The sequence below is a fragment of the Plectropomus leopardus genome, chromosome 1 (assembly GCF_026936395.1).
Source record: "Plectropomus leopardus strain MGB_pleo_1.0 chromosome 1, ASM2693639v1, whole genome shotgun sequence".
Lineage (NCBI taxonomy): Eukaryota > Metazoa > Chordata > Actinopteri > Perciformes > Serranidae > Plectropomus > Plectropomus leopardus.
This window is the reverse complement of record NC_142176.1, coordinates 18,236,982-18,263,605: the sequence shown is the minus strand read 5'-3', so window position 1 is coordinate 18,263,605 and position 26,624 is coordinate 18,236,982. Positions and strand designations below refer to the sequence as shown.

At 38.4% G+C, this 26,624-nt stretch overlaps 1 protein-coding gene across 1 annotated transcript in view; it reads right to left on the bottom strand.

Annotated features, from left to right (window-relative positions):
- Nucleotides 1-11,927: 11,927 nt before the first annotated feature.
- mettl15 (methyltransferase 15, mitochondrial 12S rRNA N4-cytidine) overlaps nucleotides 11,928-26,624 on the bottom strand; it is a 68,742-nt gene continuing 54,045 nt past the window's right edge. The window contains exons 5-6 of the mRNA XM_042493709.2: nucleotides 24,203-24,381; nucleotides 11,928-13,992 (exon numbers count right to left, since the gene is read on the bottom strand). Coding sequence (XP_042349643.1) covers nucleotides 13,568-13,992; nucleotides 24,203-24,381 — 604 coding nt within the window. The 3' untranslated portion in view covers nucleotides 11,928-13,567. The remainder of the gene's footprint in view (nucleotides 13,993-24,202; nucleotides 24,382-26,624) is intronic.

Below are 26,624 nucleotides of genomic sequence, written 5' to 3'. Positions count from 1 at the left end.
TTTTTCCCATCTTTTTGAAAGAAATTATACCGATGTGCTCAAGGTTCAAAGGGTTAACTTTCACACTCTTGATCAGTGTCTCTTAATATTTGACATTCTCCCTCAGAGCAGCTGCTGACGGCCAAATGGCCTGAAAGAAAGAATGTTGGTAAAAGCTAAAAGCAATACATAATACAGTATATCTACTGTCTACTTATTCTACACTGTGAGTTGCTCTGCAAGAAAATTACTAAAAAGACAGAATAGATTTCAGTTGCAGCAAAATCCACAAGCCAACAGGGCTCACACTGATAAGATAACTATAAAAACAAGACTCTGAGGGTATCCATTAAAGACTGGCGCTAAGGTGTCCTGTGTTATAGAGTAATTTACACTTGAACAAACTCTATCATTTTAACCCCAGGGTGACTGTTCACCGTGTGACCTCTGTTTCACTGTCATTCTAAAGAGTGGTGCTTCTGTAAGGGCCAAATGGACGACTGCTGGGAACATTGCAGGCTTGTACCCAGACAGGCAATTTTCCCTACGGTGGGATAATGGCAGCAAGTGGAGGGGGGCTGGTAAGATGTAGTCCTATACTGTACACCTACTTGGAGTGTGGTGATGTTATTCAGCTGCAACCATCCAATATATCGCCTCATTGATGTTGATTACAGACAGCTCCTGGTTTCCAGGTTTTGCCATCTCACCTCCTACAACCTAATTTGAAAGCAGTTGTTTCTTTTTCTTCCAGTGTAATATTCTCTCTCTGTTTTATTGTGTTATTTTACCACCATACAGGAAAATGCCAGTTATTTTCTTGGTGGAGCAGAACTGCTATGAAATGAAACATATTCTGGTGACATGGCTTGAACTAAATTAAGACTAAATTGGACTTATACTTACGAGAAGAAATGCACGATAATTCCTTAATACTGCACATAATCTTGAGCCAGGAGGCTGTTATCACGTGACTTACATGCTATAGTCTGTCCCCCTTCATAAGATTGGAGGAAATCAATTGAAGTAGTATAAAGACGGACAAACTGTGTAGGGATATAGCCTAGCTGAAGGGAAGGGTTAACTCTTTCAAAACTGAGCAAATTGGTTGAATTTCTTTAAAAAACAAGGGAAGAAGGCAATGAAATGATGCAATGATAAAATTCTTACAGTGTCAGAAAGTTGGGATGATGATCTCACTGTGTGACTGCTGTTGCGACCTGTGTCTACTAACCAACCAATAGAAATGCGGCATGAAATGACGCACTGATCAGCACAACACTGCTAAATGCTTTAAGATGCTAATGAATACTTTGAGCTCTTGTTGCAAAATTGGCACGCCAAGTTGGCCTCTTTCCCCTTGCTACAAACACGTCCACATTTTCCTCCTCCTAAGACTTTTTTGGACACACATAAATGCCACTATAGCAAGGAATCGATTCTTATTTGTTTTCATTTTTCTCTTACCTCTACAGCGGTGTAGATGGATGACATACTCTGATGACAGTTTTGTGCTTGCATATTTATGTCGATGGACGTACGTCGTAGCCTGAGATTCAGTAGGCATTGTCATCATACAGTCTGCATGCATCAAACTTGATGCTATACCCAAGTTTATTAGCTCCATGACGACCAGGGCAGCCGCACGTAATCTATAAGATTGCTAAATCTCACAGTCTGCAGGAGGCTTTACACTAAACTGAAAACCAGGACTTAATTATAAACCAGTCTGATGAGGGGATGAAGTACAGGTGGAGGAGCTCAGGTGAGGGCAATGAGGTGATTCGGCAGGAAAACAGGTAGCGAGCTGATTGGCTGGGAAAAACCCAGAGCAGGGAAGGACTAAGGAGGCTGATGCGGTCAGATGTGTAGATGAACAAATGAGGGAAAGGCAGCACAGAAACACAGCGAATAGAAATTTAACAAATACAGTCCTCTTAATAACAAACTGACCGAGTAAAACCAAAGAATATTAGCAACTTAAATGAGTCTATTACAGATACTCAGTCTTGTCTCCCCAAAAAGTCATCAGGCACCACAATGTAAAATCTGACAAGTTGATCTTACTTAAAATCATCTAAATAAACCGATTGCCTTGAAAAAGGACAGTAAATGTAACACTAACTATCTCTGGAGCCTTCAAGAGAAGCTTTAAGTGAAGATATATATAGGCTATATATATATATATATAGTTTGTTGTTTGTTTGTTTTGTTTACATGTACAGGACTCCCTCTTGGCAGTGTCAGGGTGTGTATTACGGCCAGACAAAAATAAACAGGGGCAAAAATGCAAATGGCTGTTAAGAAGGAAAGAAAGTGGATGTTGTGTCTCCTCCAGCTCGAGACTCTCAGAGTAAGTGAGCTGACATCAGGTCACCCTGTGCACCACCTGACACAGCGAGCGGTGCTCTGATGATGGGTCGGACATAACAAAGAGGCTGTGATCAGCGCTGGGACACACTAAACACCTCTGATTTATTTTTGGCAGCTTAAAGGTGATGGATTTGGGTAAACTCTAAAGAGGGGAGGACTAGTAATTAATCTTTTCAATGTCATATTTTAATCCCTTGAACTAAGTTCCAAATTGAAAGTCAGCAAAACGCATTCGTAGCCCGTGCTGTGCACTATTGTGCTATTATCCAATATGGCTGTCTTTTTTCACAGTTGGATCTTCTTCCCGTGAGACCTGCAGGCCCTGCGTCAATCACAAAAATTATTCAAATAGTTTTGACCTCAGCGCTTTTCAGTGAGAAGTCTTTTTATAGCAGGCGGAGCAGCAGAGATGGGCGGGGAGTGAGAGTAGGAGGGAGGGGAGTAGAGATGTGGACAGAATGAGCTTTCTGTGGCTGCCTCAGTCTGTTCGACAACATGGAGAAACTCATACATTCTTCAGTCTGTCAGAGGGGGAGCCACAGGCTGACGCACGTCTCTCTCCTCACACTGACAGTTAATGGTCACAGCGCCTGGCTCGCTTCTCTCCGCCAGAAATGGAGACATAACAAAAAGCTACAGTCAGAGGTAGATGAATATCCAGTGGTAGTGCATAGTCATTCATTTTCTGTGGGAGGAAAAAAAAAGAGTTATTGCTTCATGCTTTAGCCAACAGCTCATTTTTTCCCCCTTTTTTCCAGGTGTCATATTTTTGTCTTGTCTTTGTCGTTTTGTTTTGTGAGTTTTGCTGCTGTTCTACAAAATCCCCCACCCCCCCAAAAAAAGAACCAAAAAAATAACACAGAATAAAAATACATGATCTGGTCCATGAAGACTAAGAGCCTGTAACTAACATCATTTTCTGTTCATTTTTTTATTTAGTGTTTCATATAAGATGAATTTACAGTGGAGCATCCATTTCACAACTGTTTTTTGTTTGTTTGTTTGCAGTTCAATTTTCAAATATAAAATAAATGATTGTGGTGTTTCATTGTTTTTAAAACTGAGAAAAACTTCTAAAAGTACTTTAACGCCTTGATTAAGTTTCCTTTGACAAAAAGAGTATTTATTGGGTGTTACTGCACAACAGTTACTGCAATCTTGTTTTCATTATATTACAGATATTCTGTTAGTACCACTGCAAGTCAAGGCCTGCCTTTGTAATACCTACACTCTCCACATACAGATGAAAAATATAAAAATGTTCAATAATGACCAGTATCCCTTATGTAAGGTCTCTGACATGAAGATAAGTAATGAGGGCAAAATGTTTCGACCTGTTTAATTACCTCTGATGATTGAATACATTTAAATTCTCAAAGGGTTGGAGTGAGGTTTTTTCCACCACATTTTACAGATACAAGTACATGGCAGATTATTACAGATGTTAAGACTGAAAAATTTTGGTCAAGAAATATATCACCCAAAAAAGAAAGCAGATAAACCTTGAAATCAACTCAGAAAATGTGACAATAAAAACACAACAAATGTTTGTAGCCAATGATAGAAAATTTCAGACAACATTTCAGATATTAACAGTGTCAGTCTGTTCCCAATCTAATGTACTTTTTTCTGTCTTCTATAAAAATGTCTAAAATAATAACAAAGTCCCCTCTAAAATCATCAGAAGTTATTTTAAACAATCTCAGATCAACAGGTAATCAGTTGGGAGGAATTCACATTTGAGAAGCTGTAACCATCCAAAAAAAAAAATTTCCCCAGATTTATTTGTTTATGGATTAACTATCAAAATTGTTCATTGATACTGATTCTTCTTATGTTTTAATTCTACCACACGCTAATTGTATCTGAAAGTGATTATGTAATTCTCCTTGTCTAACCTTTCTCATCACCTGGTGTTGCCTCCAGTGAGATTTAATTGTTGGTGTCTGCCTGAAAGCTTCCCCATTATAATCAAATACAGTACACAGCCTTTATCTGCCTTTGTTGTTGTAGTTGTGTTTGGTTTCATCATCTGTTAGTGGGCAGCCCGTCGGACGCTTTGTGTCTGTCAAAACAGACCCAGAAGGTTTATTCTATGTGTGGTTGAGACATTGATAAACTGACAGTGTTTCTTTCTTTCGGTGATGTTCTTTATTTCTTTTGTTTCTTATAGATTGAAAAACATAACTTTGGTATTTGGTCTCTCGATAATCATCTGTTGACCTAACATATTGGGCTGCAGCTTGCAATTATAATATTTTATTGAGTAATGTCAGGATTAGTTTCTTGATTAATTAATGTCATAAAATAGCGAAAAATGTCTTTAACAATCTTTAAATAGCTTGTTTATTCTTATAAGAAGTAAAAATAAATCTATTCACTATCATATATGACATATATGAAAACTCACAACTGAGAATCTGAGGACACAGGCACAAAAGACTAAATTACAGTAAGATTCAACATTGACACCCTATTTTCATTAGTATTTTTCCTAACCTTGTATTTAACAACTTTTGATTTGAGACTATAGGGACTCCTTGGGTTTTTTGTTTCCCACAGTTCTTTTCAAATCTGGCTTGTTGTAGCGACACTTCTGTCGCCCACACCTCCCCCACATGAGTGAGTTAATACCTGATTTTACATAGTTCAGAGTGAAATAAATATTCTCAAGAACAATCCAATTCAATGCTTAAATACTGACAGTTTCAACACGAGAAATACATTAAAGGTGCACTTTGGGAGATCTAGGCATAATTTTTGTTTAAAACATTCAAAACATGAACCAACCGCATCAACAGAGCGTGAAGACGTAACACCTTTGATGTTATGTCCAAGATGACTATGTATTGTATTGCCAAGATATCCACCGCTAAGCAGCGAGGGACAGGCCGTCCCCTCTGTAATACTACACCCAGGCCTGAGAGGCGATAGTGAGTCACTGTAGCCTCTATTGGGCCTCAGGAGAGGATGAAGAAGTTGAGCCGGCTAGTATTGAAGTGTGTTTCTCCTATGAATAGTGTTTCCCGCATGTTAATGTGTAGCGCCCCCTGGTGGTTATGGTTAGGGGTAATGCTGTATTCCATTCAAAAGTCGGAGGTCGAGATAATCCAACCTCCTACTAGAAAAAGTACAATGAAACGCACCTCAGAGTCAGAGTTCCTACTTGTGAATTCAGGGCAATGAGGCGCACATTGTAAACGGTAAGAAATCAACTAAAAGGTAACGTAAAGTACTATATTTGCATGTAATTAATCAAAGTAATACATCTACTATCATATAGTAAAAACCTGTTCTGCATGCACATTGATATAATGGCATCTGTTACCATATGTGTAGTTTCTCCTCTGTTTTACTCATGTGTGCAGGGGTACAGCCCCGCTGACGGTGCCATTGTCCATGGACTAGCTAAAGAAATACCAGTTTGTCACTGTCCATCATGTTTTTTTGTTTACGTTTGGTGTTGTGCTCCCTGAAACACTTGGAACTCGGACATAGGAAATTTTAATTGGGAAATTCCGACTTCCAGCTTTTGAACGCAGCATAAGGGTTTAGTTCAGGTTTAGGTGGAGAGGAAATATATCAAAGAGGAAACAGTCCTTGACACAACACCAGAGTTAGTGAAACAGCATTGAAGTTACAGTCTCAGTGAATTAGTTAGAAACACAGCAATGGCAGAAGCTTCTGGAAAACAACCGTTATCTCCATCACAAGCGGTCCCAGAAAGACGCAACGTTCTGCAGCAAAGAGAAGAAGAATTGTAAGAATAAGCAAAACCAGAGTGAATATTGGCGTGGCTTTCAAATGCTCCAGACAGCTCTCGGAGAGTAAGAAGATGTGGTTGGATGCTTAAGCACCATCTGTTCACCACAGCCTACAACCTCACTTAACTCTGCCCTCCTGCCAGTCACTCATCTTTGTATCTCAGTTCTGTTTGTGTGTTTGTTTGTTTGCTCATTTGTATTACATTTATATTCAACTGTGTAAAGCGTCCTTGGGTTTCTTGAACGGCGCTATATAAATCTAAGTTATTATTATTATTATTCACTCACAATGCTTCTTTTTGACTGGTAAGTAACATGTAACGTTTTCTGTTTACTGACACATATCTTCAGTGTAACCAATGACAACACAAACTGTGGGCTCACAGTCAATTAAAAAGTGAAATACTGCCCGTTATTCGACTGGACTGGGTGGCTGAAATTTACAAAGTACACCTTTAAATATCTGCAGTGTTCTTTGCTGATATTGTCACTGTCTCTAAATGCTTGTTAAATTCGGTAGTGGAGTAACATTGCATTGCATGTTATTGCAACACTTAGTCACGCTGTAAAAGAACTCCATTACAAGTGAAAGTTCTGCATTAAAAATGTAAAAGTAAAAGCATTTAAGTTGACAAAATACTTGAAATTAAATACAAGTAAAAGTAGTCAATGCAGAGGATCCTCTGTGAGCGTTGCACTATGATGTTGCATGTAGATCAGTAATGATCTAACATGTAATTAGCATATGTTAAGGTGGAGCTAATTTTAACTGCTTCATGAACTGGGTAGTTTAATCAATGCTAGTACAAGTCAATCGTACGTTTGTATGTAAAAGATTGTAAACACATTAAAGCCACCACATAGAGGGGAGCAAAAGTCCAATATTTGTCTCTGAAATGCAGTGAAGTTAAAGTGTAAAGCCTGATATGTGATGTGGAGCAGGCGAACCCAAATGCGGGAGAATGCAAACATGAACTCTGATCACTCTTTATTGCAAGTCAGGGCAGGGAAACAGCAAACTGAAAATCACACAACCAAAGCAAGGCTCTAACAAATACTGAACTGAAAATCTGGACTTATTTAAAAAGGAGTCTGACGAGGAGATGACGTGCAGGTGGAGAAAAGGGTGGAGGAGCTCAGGTGAGGGGAATGAGCTGATTAGGCAGGAGAAAAGGGGGCAAGCTGACTGGCTGGGAAAACTCAGGAGCAGCGAAGGAGTAACGAAGCTGATGCAGGACGGGTGTGTAGATGGGCAAATGAGGGAAAGACATAAAAAACACAGAAGGTGAAGAACAAAGCAAACAGCAGCTCAAAACCAAGAAAATACAATCCTCTTAATAAAAAAATGAGTGAAAAAAAGAGACTAACTCATATAGGCAATTTAGATGAGTCTTTAGTAGATGCTCTGCTCAGTCTTCCCAAAGGACACCGACTGTGACATTGCTGAAACCTACATTGCTTTGAGTTTGTTTTGAAAAGAAACTGCATGCATGTATTGAGCAGCAACTGTATATGTCCGTTAAAAAAGGGTTTTAGTTTGAAAAGACATACTGCATGTAACAGGCGTAAACTGACATGCCATTCCCGAGTGTCCAAATCTGATGCTGGAGAGGTAGTTATAGGGTCATATTTTGATGCATAGCACCACTGCAAAACATTATTATCCCAACTTGTCAAATAGCAAAGCTTGGTCAGAAGGCTTTCGTAATCTAAATATGATGCACTAGGTATCCTCCTGCATCTGCTGGTGATGTTCTGGGACACCATGTCAGTTTATGCCTGTTTAATGCACTGTGCCTTTTCAAAATACACTTCCATTTTAACAGGAAATGTACAGTTTCTGCTCAAATATGCATAGTCATTTTCAAATAAACTTACAATTTCAATGAAAAAACTTTTTTTTATGTTTATTTCCTTGCAAAAAAAAATCACGTGGTTAGGTTTAAGCAATATTTAGAAAAAAACATTATGGTTTGGCTCAACATGGGTGAAAGTTTGTTAGGTTTGTTAGATCCATCTACCCATCTTTTCAGCTCCTTATATTAAGTTGTTTCCAGTGAAGTCTGTGCCATGTTAGTGGCACTTTAAACTTATGCGACCTGGCGGAGTAATAAACCACTACAAAAGGTGCCTTTATGTGTCAGTGTCTAATGCCAAAATTACTAACCAAGCAGCGGTATTTTAAGGATTAGGGGTGAGAACGTGTGAGAGATCAACTCATATTTTCAGGCAGTGATTAGCAAATATATGATGTAATTCAAATACAATGATTCCAGTTAAAATAAGATGTGAGTAAGAGCTACACATATGCAACAAAAAACCTGCACTGAAATCACGAGCCACAGGTTGGCCTCCTTATACTCATTCATAATCATTTAATGTCATTTGAGGTAATTAGTGCGACTGTGAATGATTGAGTCTCTCTGACGTACTGAGCGTACACTCTCAAGCTGAATTCATTCATTGTCTCTCTGTGCTCCTAAAGCCTGAATCACACCTACTGTTGACATCAGTGCAGCGAAAAGCTCTAAAATGAAATAAAAGCACCATTGTTGTGTATTCTTTTGTTGACATGAAACAGTGAAATAAAGATTGTTTTGTCTGTTTGTTCACGCTGTTCAGCAGCAGGTGAGGTGATGCCTGGTGTGTCTGCCTGCAGTTTCAGAGACATGATCAACAACAGTAGCTATTAGTTACGTATTTGGTAGTCAATTTATGGATTGATCCAAGTCTACAATAATAGCATCGTCTTACAGTATATTTACTGTTATCTGAGGTTACTGTTTCCATGGTGATTGAAAATTTGCAGTCGTAGATAACAATAATTTATAATCACTGACGTTCCTGTCTTATCATCTTCTCCTGCTTCGAGCAGCAAACATCAGTTATTTTTAATGCTGAGAACACAGAAGTTTAGATGAACGAGATTTTAAAAATATAAAAACAACTTTAAAGAGCGTATTTTCCCGGACTGGAAATTGCAATTTTCAGTATAAAAAATTAAATAAAACATCTACCTCAACAGTTGATGGGAACATTTTTAGCTTTAATGTGAAAAATGGTAAAAGTATTTAAACACTGCTTTTAAAACATACTCACGAGTAAAAGTCCTGCAATCTGAATGTAATTAGTTTTTTTTTAAATGACAGAAGTACTACTTTCTAAATGTACTTAAATGTACTTATGTTTTAATCTGCAAATAGTAATGTTATAGCTGTGAAATAAAAGTTGCATAGAAGTTGAGTAAAAAGTACTCTTGCCTCTTAAACGTAAGGGAATAGAAGTACAAAGCAGCAGAAAATAGAAATATTCACATTAAACGGTAGTTCCTTTAAACTGTACTGAAAAAGAAGACCCTTGTGATGGATGATTTTTTTTTAAAAAGAAAAGTTAAAAAAAAGGAAATTGATGCAGTAGAAACACAGACTGTGAAATCTGAAGTAAATCTCTGCACACCTGAATGTGTGACAGGTGGGTCGGAGAAAATCTAAAGACGAAGAGAGAAACTGCCACACGCTGTCCCGCTTACTGCTGACATATTGTTGTGTGAATAAAAACGTGAGTTTCTCTCTTTGTCTTTAGAACAACAGACTGTAAAAATAATGGACGTAGCTAACTTGTGGACATCTGTTTTAAGCTCAGCATCACAGCTGCTGCTGTCTTTTGGAGCCAAAATAGAACATATTTGACCTTAAATATGCATATCTTGGGCCTTTAAAAATGTAAACAGTTGAATTATATAAAAATTCTCCCGCATACAGTTGTGATGAATGTCGAAATTAGCTATAGAGACCAAAATCTTTTTCTTTTTTTTGTACCAGGCTGTAGACATATTTATTTCTGCTGTAAAGTTGGTAATTTCATCATGGGGGTCGATGAGGATTGACTCTCAGGTCTCCAGTGGCCACTTGATGAACTGCAGTTTTTGGCACTTTGTGTTTGCTTCATTTTTCAAACTAGATGGTTTAAATCTAGATAGTGAAATGAGTTGTTTCGCAGGGGATTTGACGCTCACAAAAAATAATTTACTGATTTACAGATGTCTCTTTCCCAATGTCAATCAATGGGAAAAAGTCTTTCTGGGCCAGCGGGATTCATTTGACCGACCCAGATGGTGGACATCCACTTTTGGCCACTATGTAAAATTTGCATCGGAGTCTGGTGTATTTCCTGGCAGCTCGGGTGATCCGATGTTGCCAGTCGATATCCAAGTCAAGACTTCTTATGGGCGGTAGTTATTTCATGTGATGTCTATAGACAGATATTAAAACATGAATGCAGATTAATACATTTTCAAAGGTGAAAAAGGTCTCTTCTTCTCCAAAACAAATGGATCTGGTCATTTTAACCACTAAAAAACACTGAATAAAGCGCTTTCATGTTACAAACTACTAACTCTGGTGCTGCTCATTGCCAACGTAAAAACACGTATGGCTATATCTGGAGCCACTGTTTGGTTTGACCGTTCTAGGCTACTGTAGAAACATGGCTGTCCAACATGGTGATCTCCATAAACCAGGGACCCGCTCCCTATGTAGATATAAACAGCTGATTTTATATCGACGAGAACAAAACAATCCTTACATTCAGGAAATTATACACTTAATAAAACATACTTAATATATTATTCCAATCTGCCAATACATCCCCCTAAATCTCACACATTGGTTATCTAAAAAGCTGTTAGACAGCTTACTCATTGTCAGAAAATAGTTAGTTCCCGAGTGAATTTTGGCCAGTGCGTTTCGCTGTTACGTGACCATTCAACTACAGAAATCAGAACACTTCCAATAACCAAAATCTTGTCACGTTGCCAACACATTCTGCATATATATGAAGACTGTTTATAGAGATTACCCACAATTGAACTCAATCACAGACAATTCACAGATTTGGTTATGTTACAGTCGTGGAGGCTAAATAGAGCAGATTTTTTTTTGTTCAATTTCAAATTTAAAGTCTTTGTGTAAATGTACTCAATTACATCTCTCTAAATCAACATGACGACATTGCGTCGTGCATACAGATTAAAATGGTAGCAGTACAAAAGACCAGTTACACAGGCTAAACCTTTCAGAAAAACACCATTCATAAGGGATGATGTTCAATTAAAAAACAGACATTTCTCCCATGTTTCTTTATTCTTTTCTATTTATGTATACGCTTTTACGCATCAGTGTGAAATGAAGTCGTGAGTAACATTTTCTAACCCGTGTTCACCTCCTTATACATGGTAAACACTGTGATTCAGTAAAGATTTCAGGGGGATGAAACAGAAACAAAGTATTCAAAGGATTAAAAGCCATGACATATCCCACATCCACTGATGTCTAAAGGGAGGGACGGTCAAATTCACGATATGGCATCATGTCATATTAGATTAAAGCAATATAATTTTAGACACAGTTAAATGTTACTTGCGCCATTTAGTTTCCAAGGTAACGAGAAGGGTATATTTAGAGTGCACTAAACTGAGACAGAAGGGGAAAAAAGTCTTAATAATCTTGATGAGGCAATTACAATTAGTCAAAGTCAAATGGTAAAGATCAAAACACCTCATCTGCTTACAGTGGAAGGTGAGACAATGCTCAAGAACAACCACCCCGCTCATTCACCACCACTTCTGACACTTGCGTCATTCAGTATTTAGTGGCATTACTGATTCATATGGTACAGTTGAGCGACTCATCAAGGGAGGTTTGGGGGGAACACAGACGTCAGTGAGAAAAGGTGTTTTTTTTGTTGTTTGTTTGTTTTATATATTGAGATATCAGGAAGCAAAAACCACCGAACACGTTGTCAAACATCGGCAACGCAAGGAAATCTAATTTATTAGAACAGCACACAAATTTAAGTTTTAAGTTTTAATTCATCAGTGGAACTTAAACAGCATCTTACAGGCTCTTAACAGTGCTGCATCAGACCACAGGTGTTAGTTTAAAATAATGGTAAAACTTAACTGCCATTTCATGTAAATTTATAACACAAAAGGAAGATAATAAAAAGGTCACACACTTTTAAAAACTTTTCTTTAAATTTTAACCAGCCTGTAGACTGAGGCCCAGCAGGACTGGGATTTGGAGGGAGCCACCCCTCAACCGGTGATTCAATAAGAAGTTTTTCCATTGGAAGACAAACTTTAAATATATATTATTAATCCTTATTATAATCCTTATTATATTATTCTAACAATTATTGTGTCCTTATTTGTAAACTGCAGTTTTTGCAAATGCATTCCCTTTTGTAGGGTTTATACAGACAGAAAAAAAATGAAATCCATCCATTGTCCATTTTTCCTGTTTCCTGTTCAGGCACTGTTTTTTGGTTGTTGGTTTCTTTCATTTTTGTCATTTTCTGGGAAATCACTCAAAGAAAATAGGCTAATTAATATAAACAATATAAATGTATTAAAGATAGACAAATAATGTCATCCAGGTTTCTATTTTCAGCGAAGGGTTACTTGTCAAATTCTTTTTAGGCATGAGGAAATCCTCGACAAAACATTTGAATGTCACAGAATCTGAAAGTAGCGCAAGAAAATGATGCCAGCAGGAACTTAAGTTTCACTTTCAGTTTTTGGCAGAGCTATTACAGCCATGCACTACTGAAGAGAGGGGAAAACAAATCGCAGTTTGACTTTATGATTTATGGGTACATGCTTTTTTCACTTGTAAGGTGTCCCCGTGTGCTTTGAAAGGCGCCTATAAATAAAATGCATCATTATTATTATTATTATCATTAACAGACGGCTCACTGAATTAGGTCATGCTAAGTTACACCAGAGCAACGACTTAAACAACACTTTGGTCAAAATATAAGACAGCGTTATTCAAGCACTACATCACCTTGTGCAGATCCTGCCTTTAGGTTAAGTGTATGTAGCAAAACAACAGGCTCAAAGGTCCACTTACTAGCTCGCAGAGCTCTCAACAAAGAATTACAGTCTTCATTGAGAGAATGCAGCTGAATCAGGTGTCATCAAGTGAACTAAATGTGTAACAATGCAATATACGATGTAAGTGGGCTTTTGACTTTAGTTTACTTTGTCAAATAGACATATTTTTAGTTTCTCGTTCTCATTTTTATCCCAATTTGATTGCACAACACTGGTAACTCCACTAGAGACATTTGCTACATTTGTGACACATGGTGTTGCCAGTTTTTCACCTGCCAATGAAAAAAAGATCTGCAGCGCACCAACCAGCCAGTAGGAGTCAGTAGTTCAGCGCCAATGATGATAACCCTCACTGGCTTCCCACCAGCGAGCACTGCCAAATTTATTGGAAGGAGATAGAAACTGTAAAAATAATTGTGCACTTGTGTAGAGAAAAGAAGTTCAGTTACAGTCAAGATAAAAAAAGACAAAGTGGAAAGTTGCTCTATGACTACAGCTCCACCCTCTGCTGAACTTCCTTGAATTGTAAAAAGTTTGTCTTTCTATTCTATCAAAATTAACGTCTGAGTACCACCCTCAGTTTAGCAGAGCGCCCTCGAGGATTCTCTTGTACATCGTCCTTTTCTGGGTTGATCACTTTTTTTTGCAGAGGAAGCCAATAAGCACTTCCACAACCTTTTACATCATCTGCCATTTTTTCCTTCTGTTTGCCATGTTTCTTCGGGCTGAAGTGATCTACATTAGACAAGTCGTCTCTCTGGAGGAAACTTTTGACCAGTCTGTCTTCAAGCGAATGAAAGGTGATCACACAGAGACGTCCTCCAGGCGCCAGAGCCGATCGGGCAGCACGTAGACCTGCGTGTAATTCATTCAGCTCATCATTCACAAAGATACGCAGAGCTTGGAAAGTCTTAGTGGCAACATGTGCTGGTCGGTGGAGTCGGTCTTTACGTGCATAGAGAACAGCTGCAGGAAACGATCCTGGAGACAAAGAGATGGCCAGAGTGAGTGGATCTTATGAAAACTGAATATAAGTCTAGTACACTAGAGCATTTAGTCATCACTGTATGCTTACTGTTGTTTTACTTGCATGTAAAATAATTTAAAACAGGAAAAACAAAGAAAAATACTCACAAAGTTTTCAAAAAAATCTCAAAATAAAAAAAGCCCTGGAAATCTCCTAAAAGATTTACAACTTTAAAGAAACATGAGATGAGATCTAACAAGAGGAGCAGGTGAATAAAGTAAGATGAGTGTAGTCACTTTTAAGGCAGAACGATACAGTGTTTCCCACAGAATCAGAATCTATGTGTGGAGGCTGCTGACGACGGGGGGAAGGTGTCAGCAAAACTTTGTGTTTTGTATCTTGTGTGGCCCCCTTTTTTATCATTCTGTACAATTGCAAAAACAAGTGTAAAAACAAGCATTGAAAATTGGAGAAAAAAATGGCCTGTATGCATACTTTTACTTTCTGCAGAATAGATTTAAATATGTAATTATAATAACTATATATATAGTTTACTAGACATTATTCCTCAGTTTTTTTTTAAATGTCCCCTTTTCTTAAACAAATTTTAAGAAATCCATATGTGGTGGCAGATGTTTTAATTATGGTGGTCTGCCACGCATAAATGAATGTGTGGAAAACCCTGACAATAAGTCGATTAAAATTGACCATGTCACAAACAGAAAGTTAAACCATTTTGAGAATTGATTAATTAGTTGAACTTAACTTAAGTCATTTTCCAAACAAAAATTGCAAACCTTTACAGCTTCTTAAATGTGCGACTTTGATGCTTTACTTTGTCTCATGTCACCATAAACTGAATGAATGAATTCTGTAAATGAGCACTTTCAGTTATTTACTAGTGTTTTACAAACCAAATGATAAAGAGATAGTTATGATGAAAACAGTAGTTACTTGCAGCCCTATTCCCTTTTGACCCTGACACACTGATGGACGGCCGTTGGTCAGTGTTGGCAGTCAGTGAGCATCTGCTGCCCTATTTGCGGTGCGTCCCGCACTGATGGCCCTGGTTGGCCCTTTATGGCTTTTTTCGGGTGATTCATCATGTTGAATCAGTGTTGGCTGATGGTGGAGGCCGTCGGTGAGAGAACAGAAGTGAGGAAAGCAGACAAACAAGTAAAATTAAGCAGGCGTGAAATCGAAACAAACTTGTTTTATGAGGGTTTTTTTTTTCTTTTAGCTATTGAGCTCTTTAGCAGAAACAGTTCAGAATTGTTTTTGTTCATTAGCGGATGGTAAATATGCTTCGTTCTTTCAGCATCGAGTTGTTAATGTGCTAACTGGCTAACTATAGCATCTTAAATCAATCCAGTTGGTCTTCCAGTTTCCCTTTTTAAATGATGAATACAGGCTATTACCACCTGCTTGTTCGAGTTATTTCCTCTCACACAGGCGCAGAATATATGTGACAGTCGGCTGTTGGTTTTAGTCTTTGCGGTGTGTTCAGCTGCAACTTTTTGGCCAAGACCAAGGCAATATGAGCTGACATAACACTCGGCCGTCTCTGGTTCTTTGATGTCGTTTTGGTGAGTCTGGGCCTTCAGGAGCGGTAGTCTGAAATATTTAACTAACTCTTGAGAATCCTCAGTAAATACTGTATTTTCTATTTCAGCATAACAAAGGCAGTCAAAATACATTTGCTATACATACAACTTTGTACAGTTCAATCTGATTGAACTTTAAATAAAGGCTCAACTGTTATTGGTTTTTCAGGGCTGATACAGATTATTAGTACTTAATGAGACCAATAACTGATATTTGGAGCCGATATGCATTTGTAATAAAAATGAAATCTTACTGTCAAATATTAGAATTTGGAATATATCATAATATAATATGGCACTTTCTTGGCACTTTTTAATTGACTATTTATAGGTGATTACCAAAATAAAACGCTGATACAAATAATCGGTAAAATGCCAAATATCGGCACCTACAAAACTTTCGCTAACAACTCTTCCCATGCTATTTTCTGTCCTCCATACTTTTAGCTTCACCATGGGAGTGAATTTCACCAAGTGAATCCAGTCTGACTCTAATCCGCCTCATCCTGAGGAAGAAATTTATCCACCACAACTCAACTCTGTATTCCTTGGAATATTGGGCACAGGTGGATGGGTTTGTTGCATTTGTGACTTTCATGTTCATAACCAGTTTCAGACCACCAATGTTGGCATTTTTGCACCATGACAATATACAGTGCATTACATAACCTCCAACTTTGCATAGCTGTTTCTCTTCCATGACATTGGAAGGCTAATGTAATACAGTGTGCAGCAAAAAATGCACAGACACAGAACAACCACTGAACAAGCTCATGGGTCAAGAGGGTCAACTCTTCAGGTCAAGACTACACAGCCTACGACCATCTTAAAGACAAGAGACACTACGGTGAGACCAGCAATATGTACACATTTTGGACAGATGAGAGCAATCATCTGAAGAAGGAGTGAAGGAGGCCATCTGGGTCAAACATAAACAACTATCCACAAACACAGCGAGGTACTTAAACACCACTTATCAGCTACTGCACCACCAATCCATACGCTGTATCTATCATGTCACCTAATGACTCATATGACCTTGACAACCCACAGGCGTTAGGAGTATGTGGAAAGTCTGACTCACAGGATGTAGACTATGAGTCTGCTATCATCCCCCTATTTCAGAGGGAATTCTCCTCTGTTTCTATATGAGTGTTAACGCTTTCCAAATCCCCTTCGCTACGTAAAACTAGCTCAGATTTCCAGACATAGTTTTAGTTCTGTGCGTGAAACAACTTCGAACTTAGCACCCAGCATGTTAAAACGTCTTACCGGCTCATTTATACTCCCTTTACGTTTGAAAATAGATACGTTTATTTCAAATGTTGGTAATGCTGGCACAGATACATCCACTAGTTGGCACTAGAAGGCAGAGTCAAAAGTTTCTGAAAACAAACGATGCAACAGTGGAGGAGGTTGTAATAATGTCCCTTTTATCAGAGGCAAGGTTACAGATAACGGTGGTGCGCAGATTATGAATAAAAGTAGGCTTTCCCACATATCATTTATTTGTGGCGGCCTATCATGATAACAGTATCAGCCCCCAAGTGTTAATTTTTACTTTATTTTTGAAGCTGGACCATTCATCAGGAGTGCTGTTGGAACATATATATATATACTGCTCAGTTTTTAATTGCACTATGTTTTTGGATCACAGGGCATACTCTGGGCACAGACGGAGCAGCAGAACAACAGGCGCAGTGAAAGTGAAGTTTAACTGTTGATTGTGCTTGGTTTCAAAAGTTTCCTTTCACTTGCCTCTGCAACAGCTACTTCTCTAATTCGTAAATCTGATCTGATTGATCATTTATCAATCCTACGACTCAAACTCCACAAACTGTTGCTGAGGGGAAAAAAGAGTCACGAAGAGTTCCGCGCTGCATTTATAGACCTGCAAACACCTCCACATTTAGAGAGGGGACCCAGAATGATAAAAAGGGATACACAAATACTAAAAACAAACAAAAAAAAAGTGAACGCCACACACAGATTCTGTATATGTATCTAACGTTGTGCATATATCCGTCCTTAATAATTTACGTAGTGCTTTACTTTGCAGGGATTTAGCAAATGTTTCACCTGAACAAGTTCCGGACACTATTTTGCAGGGAACCATTGTTGCATTCTTGGTTTAATGAAATGCAAACAACCCAGAGCATTTTTTCTCTTACTGTGAGACTGTGCTGGGTTCAGCCAGACTTTACTAGAGCACCAGCCAGAGTGAGATATGTCTGGCTATGCAAAACTGGTGTGTGGATAACACAAAAGAAAATGAGATACCTGAGATCTCCACCAATCAGGAGTATATAAGAAGCCTCTTGAATAAAAATATGACATTGACTTAGAACTTGCAGATTTTTTCTGGGTGACTGAGAATTATCGGACATAAAGTAGTAGGTTACTTATGTTGTTAATGCAAAAGGAGTCATTAAATTAAAAAAAAAAAAGAAAAGAGATGAACTGACGTAGCAAATTGAAGCACAGAAAGCATAACTTATTGAAAAATACATGCAAGCTGCAGCAGCACTGAGCGGCAGGCCCATCAGAGGCTCTGGGCAGAGCAGATGGAGTGTGGAGATGGTGTTGATATGGCTGATGTGTCACTAAAATACCGAGGTAAACGCAGCCAAATGGCTCTCATGATCTCTCAGTTCATTGAACGCCAAGTTCAAGCTAAATCTGACTGAGCACAAAATGACTATGTGACAACACCATGATCCCTGTTTAAAAATAACAAAATAATGCATTTTGGGGTTTTTTGTACAGTAGACATTGCTCTGTGACTGGTGCACTCAGTCTTGCTTTCTGTAAAATAAAGGGTGATAAATGTTTTTCTCCTGCACCACAACCTTCCTCTTAAATACTTGCAATTTTTTAATACAAAAAAATCTTTTCATATCTGTTATTTGAGCGACCCTATTTCTAAATGCATGTGAAATTAAGAGAGAGGAATGTCATACTGCAAGATGTGCAAAAGGGAAATCTGCGCTTACAAGCTTGTGCACCTGTTTGATAAATAGCATCTTGTGTGCCGAATGCGTCAGAATTTAGGTAAAGGATAAATATATGTGGACAATTTAGGCAAAACTCTAAATGAAAATGTGATGACATGAGTTGATTCCACCTTTACCAATTCATAACCCCCACACAGAAAAAAAAATGACAATTAGACACTTATGAAGACCTATAGAGAAACTGCAAAAACCAGAGAAGTGAGTGATGTGGCATTTCTCTCCTCCTGCACTAAACAGCCCAAGGTGTGAGTCACACTGCAATCAATACAATGCCTGCACTGCAAGGACCAGCCCTGGTCTGGCCTCACCAAGCCATATGCTCTCTCTAATTCATCTTTCAAAGGTCCTATAGACAGATCCATAGAGGAAATAAGAGATTAAGATGTGTACATAAAGGCAAAAATCAGGTAGTTAAGAAGGAAGCACACAGCATTAATGTATTACATTCAATTAACGCTCCCGCTGTACTCTACCTTTGTGTTATCTCTCATCTTAATCACTATATTTGATGTTTGTAGCATGCATGCTACAAGGCAAAAGCACTGCTACAGTCCACAATAATCTATTTGGACAACAATAACAGGCTTTGGTGTTACTGGCTGAACAAAAAGCAGTAGTTTGTTCAACAACAGAACAAGTAGAACAATGGAGCACTGACACAACTTTGTTTGACGTGGCACAACAGACGACATGATGTATTTGCTCCAGTTGAAATTTTTCAATTTGAGCCAGAAGTCGACTGAAACACTGTTGGACTGTTGAGAATGAATTGGAATCAGCAAATCAGAAGTGTATCAAATGTAAGTGCTTTGTTACATCAGAAAGTTGCAGTGTAATTCATTGCCACGTCTTTGCGAGGTAGGTGGTGCTGGATAAAGCTTTGTGACATAGTTAGCACTGGCGGGACTCGTGGCTGTAGGCTGAGAACACACTTGTAAAATGCCATCTAACTTGGCATGCACTAATACTAACCAAGGGGAAGAGAGGAGAAGTAACAGTCTCAAATCTCAATTGGGGTACAACCCAACAGTGTGACGTCATTTGAGGCTGTGACTTCTCCTCTTTCCACTCTCCTTGGTGCTAACCGGTCACAATACCTCACAAACAAGCTCGTTAAAGTTATTAATCATGCAATAATTTAAGGCTGTTTTCAAAAGATATATTGTTACCATTGACTCCCGTGTCATGGTTGACAAACCACAGCTCTGTCGTTAAACACTTTACACTCCAGCAGAGCAGGTTTATGAAAAACTCATAGATGTGTAATAATAAATAGATACTGGATCCCCAAGATGGTAAGTGGTATGTGGTCCACTCAATATGTGCAGATGTGTTTCTTTTCTTCTTGCTGGTCCCACCTGTGAATTCCCGCTCGACTCACAGATGTTACATTGTGATGACATCACAGATGTTTAAATCACTTTTCTTGGCTCAAGGAAGCTTTACAAATATAAAACCTGCGAGGATCAAAAATGCATAATAGAAAGTCATAACTGACCTTGTTTACAGTTCAAGATGCCCTGTCCTGTTTAGTTTGACAGACATATCTTTTACAATGGTGGTCAATGGGGCCAGTGAAGACTGAATACGCAGGCCTGGTAAAACTGGATGGTGCGCCAGAGCTAATTTCACTTCTTCCACTTTGGACTTTGTGGCTTTTTGTTTCAATGATCCAAATTCCTGTATCAAAATTTACCAAAGCTGAATATGCCGAAGCTCCATGTGGATTTACTTTGCATCCACTGATTGCTAATTAGTGCATTGCCCATCCAAAACAACTGATTGACTGACGTGTGGTACTGCTACTACAAACACATTTTGTTTTTCTTCTACCACTGACATTACCAACATTCCCAGTTAGAGAGAGAGTGACAAGTAACACTGTTTGTCCAATATCACTAAATCTGCCTTTGAAAAACACACTCATGTCAAGTTTCTTTTGTCACCACACGACTGCTGGAACTATTCTCAGTACAGATGGGATGGCTGTGACAGGCCATTAAATACATCATCGGTGTAAACATAAGGACGTAAGTGCAAAGAAAAGAAACACATACTACTCATACACAAATACAAATAAAAGAGCGTTTGTGTATTGATCAATTGCACGGCTTTGCAGAAGAAGCCTAGTCACGGCTAGCTTAAATGTGGTAAATAGTGTGCTTTTGTTGACATTTTGTAAAACTCTGTAACAGTTTTAATTCTTTTAAATGCATTTTAAATTAGCTTGTGCTAATTTTGCATTAATTCAAGTGTTTTACTATTCTTGCTTTGGTATTATATTAACCTTAAACACCTTGTTGGTGTCTCAAAATAAATGCATTCATGCCCTACCCTGTCTACTCAGTTAAATACAGGATTATTTTGCAATTTACTGGGTCATGTATTGAATGCATTTGGTGCTTTAAAGAAGCTAAATTTAGCTTTAGACTCCTGCTGTAAGCGTTCAGTAAAATAAATACTCTTTTCTCCTTACATGTTGGGTAGATTTTCTGTAACCTTTACAGCTGTATGACACGGTTGTGTCTCTATGGCTGCCTGTGGTGCCATGGACATTTTTTGGTCAGTTACATGATTTTTGTGGCTGTCTTGATTCCTCTTTTTTTATTTTCTAAATTTCAATCATGGCACAGACTGCACTTGCACATCAGGACCACTACGCACGACTGCTATTTCACTTTTATTTGTAAAGCATCCTGCACATATCTCACTCATTATCGATGTCAGAAACGTTATCAATGGTTTATGGAGCTCCAACAGAAACAGATTTCACAAAGTGCTTCAAATTAAAGGATAACATGAACCTGAAATCTCACCGCAATGAATATTGGCACAAATGTCCTGAAAATTCGTCCAATATCAGCAGACCTTTTTAGGAGACTGGGCTGGCGTTCACGACATACTGGATAGGTAGTCGACAACTGTGCCAAATATACATAAGTCCCAAGTGAGGACAGAACGTGACTTTGTCTTTGAAAGTCTACAGATACATGAGGTTTTTAATTTAATATGCAAACGTATGTAATGGCCAGGGTGGGAAAAAACTTTTCAAAATGTGAACCTCTACCAGTCACAAACAGTTGAATGTTCAAATTCACCACCCACTCTGTAATAAATCATTATTTTTTTGTCTGAAATCTACCAGCCACTTCATATTTTACCAGCATTTGGCTGGTGTCTGGTGTCAATTTCCGATTCCAGTTGGTGCACATTTAAATTCCATGATGCTCAAAGACAGATTTGGAGAAAAATATCACAAAAATACAACAGGAATAAATCAGTCTTAACTTCCTGAAATCAGAGCCCAGTCTTAAGTCAGAAATTACCAAAAAATCCCATCCATCCATCCATCCATCCATCCATCCATCCATCCATCCAAGCTGTGACTAAAACTGTGGACCCACAGTTTATGAATGCACACTATTTTATCTTATATAAATATAAGGTTACACATGTTCATGGTTCTGCTTGCTTTACTACTTGCTAGACCTGTCAGTGAATAGAACGGCAGAGACAGAGTGCAGTTTCATGGACTGTGTTGCATCAGTCACCTGATATCACTGGACCAAATCACAACTGCAAGTTACGTTTGAGCCTCTCAGTTCATTTTTGATTCCCAAAGGGCATTATCAATGGCTGTAGACCATAATGCCTCTGGAAACAGTTGGATAGACCTACAACCAGTCAGAGCAACAAAATGTGACAAAGCGCTGAGCAATGGACAAATGTACACTGACTACAGCGTGTAGACATGAGCTGTGATGGTGCAGCATCAAAATTTGAAAATGGTACCTCAGAAAGTTCCACATCAGCTGCAACCATCTTGGTTGTTTATGAAAATGCCTCAACAACACTATCTGTGCAGGCGGTCACACAGACATGAGCTGATGTGGGATCATGACAAAGATACAAACAGTTATTCTCCCAAACTGTTGGGGGCAATGTATCAAAAAAACAACTTAACAGCATTTTTTCAACCTATGAAAAAAAGGCGAAGACCCGCGGTGTGGACACTTGTGACCCTTGAAAATGTGTCAAGTCTAAAACCAACCTATAAGCTATTGTGTCCCCAGTGCAATTGTGCACAAAGCAAAAGTTAGATTATCACGCATTATGAGTGAAGCACGAAGGCTCCGCAAGTTCTGGAACACGCCTTATATTATATTAAGGGTCGTGAATGGCACGGTTCATCTGAGGCCGAGTGAAAATTTGTCTGAACAGAAGGAGGACCGACCACATCAGCCAGAACAACTAAAGCACGAGCTAGCAGATTTGTCTGGATCCAGTGGTGGCATTGTTGAGATTTTTCAACATAATGCTTAAATTAAAATAGAATTTACAAAGTGCTTCATTGAGTAGTAGTTCATTCAGTGAAATTGGCTACAACCCTAAACAAATATTTTTTTAGTATAAGATTCTGTCTCTCACTTTACCTTTACATTTATATTAGCATTAACATCACCCTCCCATCGCCATCTCCACATTCACTTATCTCTTATGCAGATTGCTGATGAAAACTACATGTATGTTTGTTCTGAAGCATGCGTAAGATCAGCACATTGTCACAACATAATCAGTTTTTACCAGTTCAGTTGGCCCCAGATGTGTCTACAACTCCAAAGCCCTGCTCATTCATACAGTATTTTTTAAATTCTTGTACAATTTAAGTCAAATAATGAATTGGATAATGAGGTACCCAGTGGGTGATGATGCAAACAAATTAGAGTGAAACTACAACACATTACTTGCTGCTCTGTTATTTTCTTCTTGAAAATTCAGCATTTTATATGAGATGTTGCTACTGTGCAATGTTACCACAACCTAAACTGTGAAGAAACCTTTTTTAATGATGTCTTATTCCCACCAGGTCCCCAAAGTGGTTCCCTCCTACCGTTTGTCATCTCCCCTGTGACTTTAAATTTTCCTATCACGATGAGTGTCACAATTTTACATAGAGCCCCCCTGGAACTATCTGAAATCAAAACCTCTCGGACTGTTCCAAATAAACACTGATGGTGACTCGCTTTGCTCCTCAAAAAGATCAAACAGCTGCTCTTACTCACACCTGTTCTCCCAGGGTGACACTGACGCACATACTGCTCTGTGCAATAACTATTGAAACGACATCTCACTCGTTCAGCAGCTCAAATGTGGAGGCATACAGCAGCAAAAAAAAAAAAAAAAAAACAACTAGTGAAGACAAACAATGTAAACTCGGTTTATGCACAAACGTGTCAGGTGTGTGTGCATATTTGTGAGCATGGAAACGGGGGAAAGAGGGGGAAAATAAAGCAAAAAAAAAAAAGCAGCGTGGAAGGAGAGAGAGAGGGGGGTTACTGTGTGTGAGATACTGTTTGTTTTAGCAACATTCTGTTGCAGCCACCTCCTGCTCTGTCTTTGTCTCAGCTCTCTCAAAGGAAGGTGCGGAAGAAAGGCACCCAAAAGAGAGGCAGAAAAGAGGATGATGACTGAGGTCACAGTCCACGTAATTTTTTGAGACAAATACGTCCTACCGGGAGACAACCTTAATAACTCCACTCGTGTTTTATTTTCCCTCGCGGCCTCCAGAATGCTGCTGGGAATTAATCAGGATAGTGTCTAGCTACCTGCCACCACGCTGGCCAGCTGCTGTGTCCGGGTGATGGGGTTGACACGGCGTGCCTTCACAATGGCTGAAGCTATTTTCCTGGCGTGTCTTTCTTCCCCATATGCAGTGAGGATGGATGCAAGAGCCTGTTGATCTAAGGTATTCACAACGTCAGCAGCACAGGGCATGTCGGGGTACCTACGCACAAAGAGAAGCCCAATTAAGCTGCTTGACGTCACGTCCTTGCTGACAGTGGCGAATCCTGACAACTCTGAGCTACAGCTAAAAAGCTTTACGGCTGACAGTTATGAATAGAATGATTGTGAGGGGATGAAAAGAGAAATGCAGCTTCTGCAATAGCTTATAATGGGGTTATCTTAGCTGGTAGCTTTGCACATTATGCTGACCTTGTCAAGTGATTCATATACATTTATGAAAACATTCAAGAGGCTATAAATTGCAATGCATATATATCTATACTGTATATATCTCTCTGTCTCTCGCTGTCTTGCTCTTTCTATCTCTCTATCTATCTGTCATATACATATGCACATATATATACACACAAGCACACAGAGAGATATAGGAGAATGCTGTTGTAATTCAAATACAAATGAAAATAAGCAAGCCTTTTGTCTCTTTTTATGTCTGAAAAAAATCATAATATCATTCAAATTCAATTGTGAAAGCACCTCTGCATTTTTGCATACTTATTTCCAATGTTAAAACATAGCTTTAAACAAAAGCTCATACTGGATTTTTGGGAAAAACACTGATAGTGACAGTGATAATTCAGTTTAAATGTTCAGTGTGTAGGATTTAGGAGGTATTTAATATTCATAACCATGTTTTCATTAGTTTATAATACCTTGTAAATAAGAAGTATTGTATTTTTTGTTGCTGTTGTATTTTATGAAGAATATGTATTGAGCAGGACATTTTACAGTTGAAAAATAAACTTGTAATGATGGTTTGCCCATTTATTGATCGCTCTCTACTCTTTATTTTAACCATTATAATGGTTAACCATCCATTATTTTTCCACATGATGACAAAATCCCAATCATACTTAAAATGATTAAACATTTCAGGTGCATAAAAAACACAACCCATGATAATAAAAGAAAAAATAGTAACACAGTGTGCAATGGAACATATATTAATTATTTTGGTACACAGGCAAAAAAAAAAAAATTTAGTGTTATCACATTAGATTTTTTTTTATCTCTCATTCTGGTGTTTAAAATAATTAGGAGCATTAGCACCTCCAAAAGGCTTTTTTTCCTGATTTGTTGTAGATAAGGCATGGTCAGGAGAACTCTAAGGTCATGGTTACAAGAAACCATGGCTGAATGTTGGAAGGAGATGGGTAACCAGTTGTGGTCTTTTGGGATTTTGGCCATCGCCATCATGGATTTTTGGCCCTCTGTAAAAGAGACGGTGGAGCTGGGGAGGCGCAAAGGGTTGATCCAACTCATAAGTCTTTTTTACACGGAGACTGCGCTATAGAGCAGCTATGAAGTCCCTTCTTTACATCTCCTTTTATTTTTACACAGAGCCAAACAAAAATGGCAACATCATACCACCCCAGTGTGGGATTTTAGAAAGAATGCCGGCAATAACAAGTCAATACATCTCTGTGATATACTGACGTAGGCTGCTGTTCTTCTTTTTTTAGGTGGCTGCTAATTGCCTCCAGCTGCTTTTTGAATCTTGCAGCAGTGGGTTGCACCAGTAACAGGTTATTAAAACGTCACACCCGTCTGATCCACGGTCTTGTCCTGCAGGGTGTCCCTTTTACACAGAACTTTGAGGCTGTTAGTGCCTCTGCTGCCCACAGAAAAGACGAGACAACTCTTAACTCTGATTTCGCGATTGTACCTTAACCCTTTGAAACCTAAGTATATTGACTTGATGTCTTGGGAAAAAGGCAATTAGCAACAAAAGAAATAACTTAAAAAAATCTTCAAGAAATTAATAAAATGTACAAGAAATTTAGCTGAAAATTATTTTTTTAAAAAAAGTTTTAAAAAAAAAGAAAAAAAAGAGGAAATGATGTGAAAAACGTGCTTACTTTTTTTTTTTTTTTAAATAACTTCGGAAAATCATTTATAATATGTATTTATGATAATGATATAGTTTTTCACCAGCTTTTTGAAAATAATTTTCTAAATCTGATAAAATCTCAATTTGTTTGACAACTTTCTTACCAAGTTGGATATTTCCTTTTTCCCATGATTTGAAAGGAATCAAACCAATTTTGCTCAGACTTCAGAGGTTTAAATACTTGTGAGAGGCGTCTGAAAGCAGCACGAGAAAAGTGAGGCAGTATAACAGCATGAAATTCCCACCTTGAACAGGCTGTGTAAGAGGGACTGTGATGACGCCTTGCAGACAGCCTGTCACTCAAAGCGACTACGGTCTTGATTATACTTAACTCT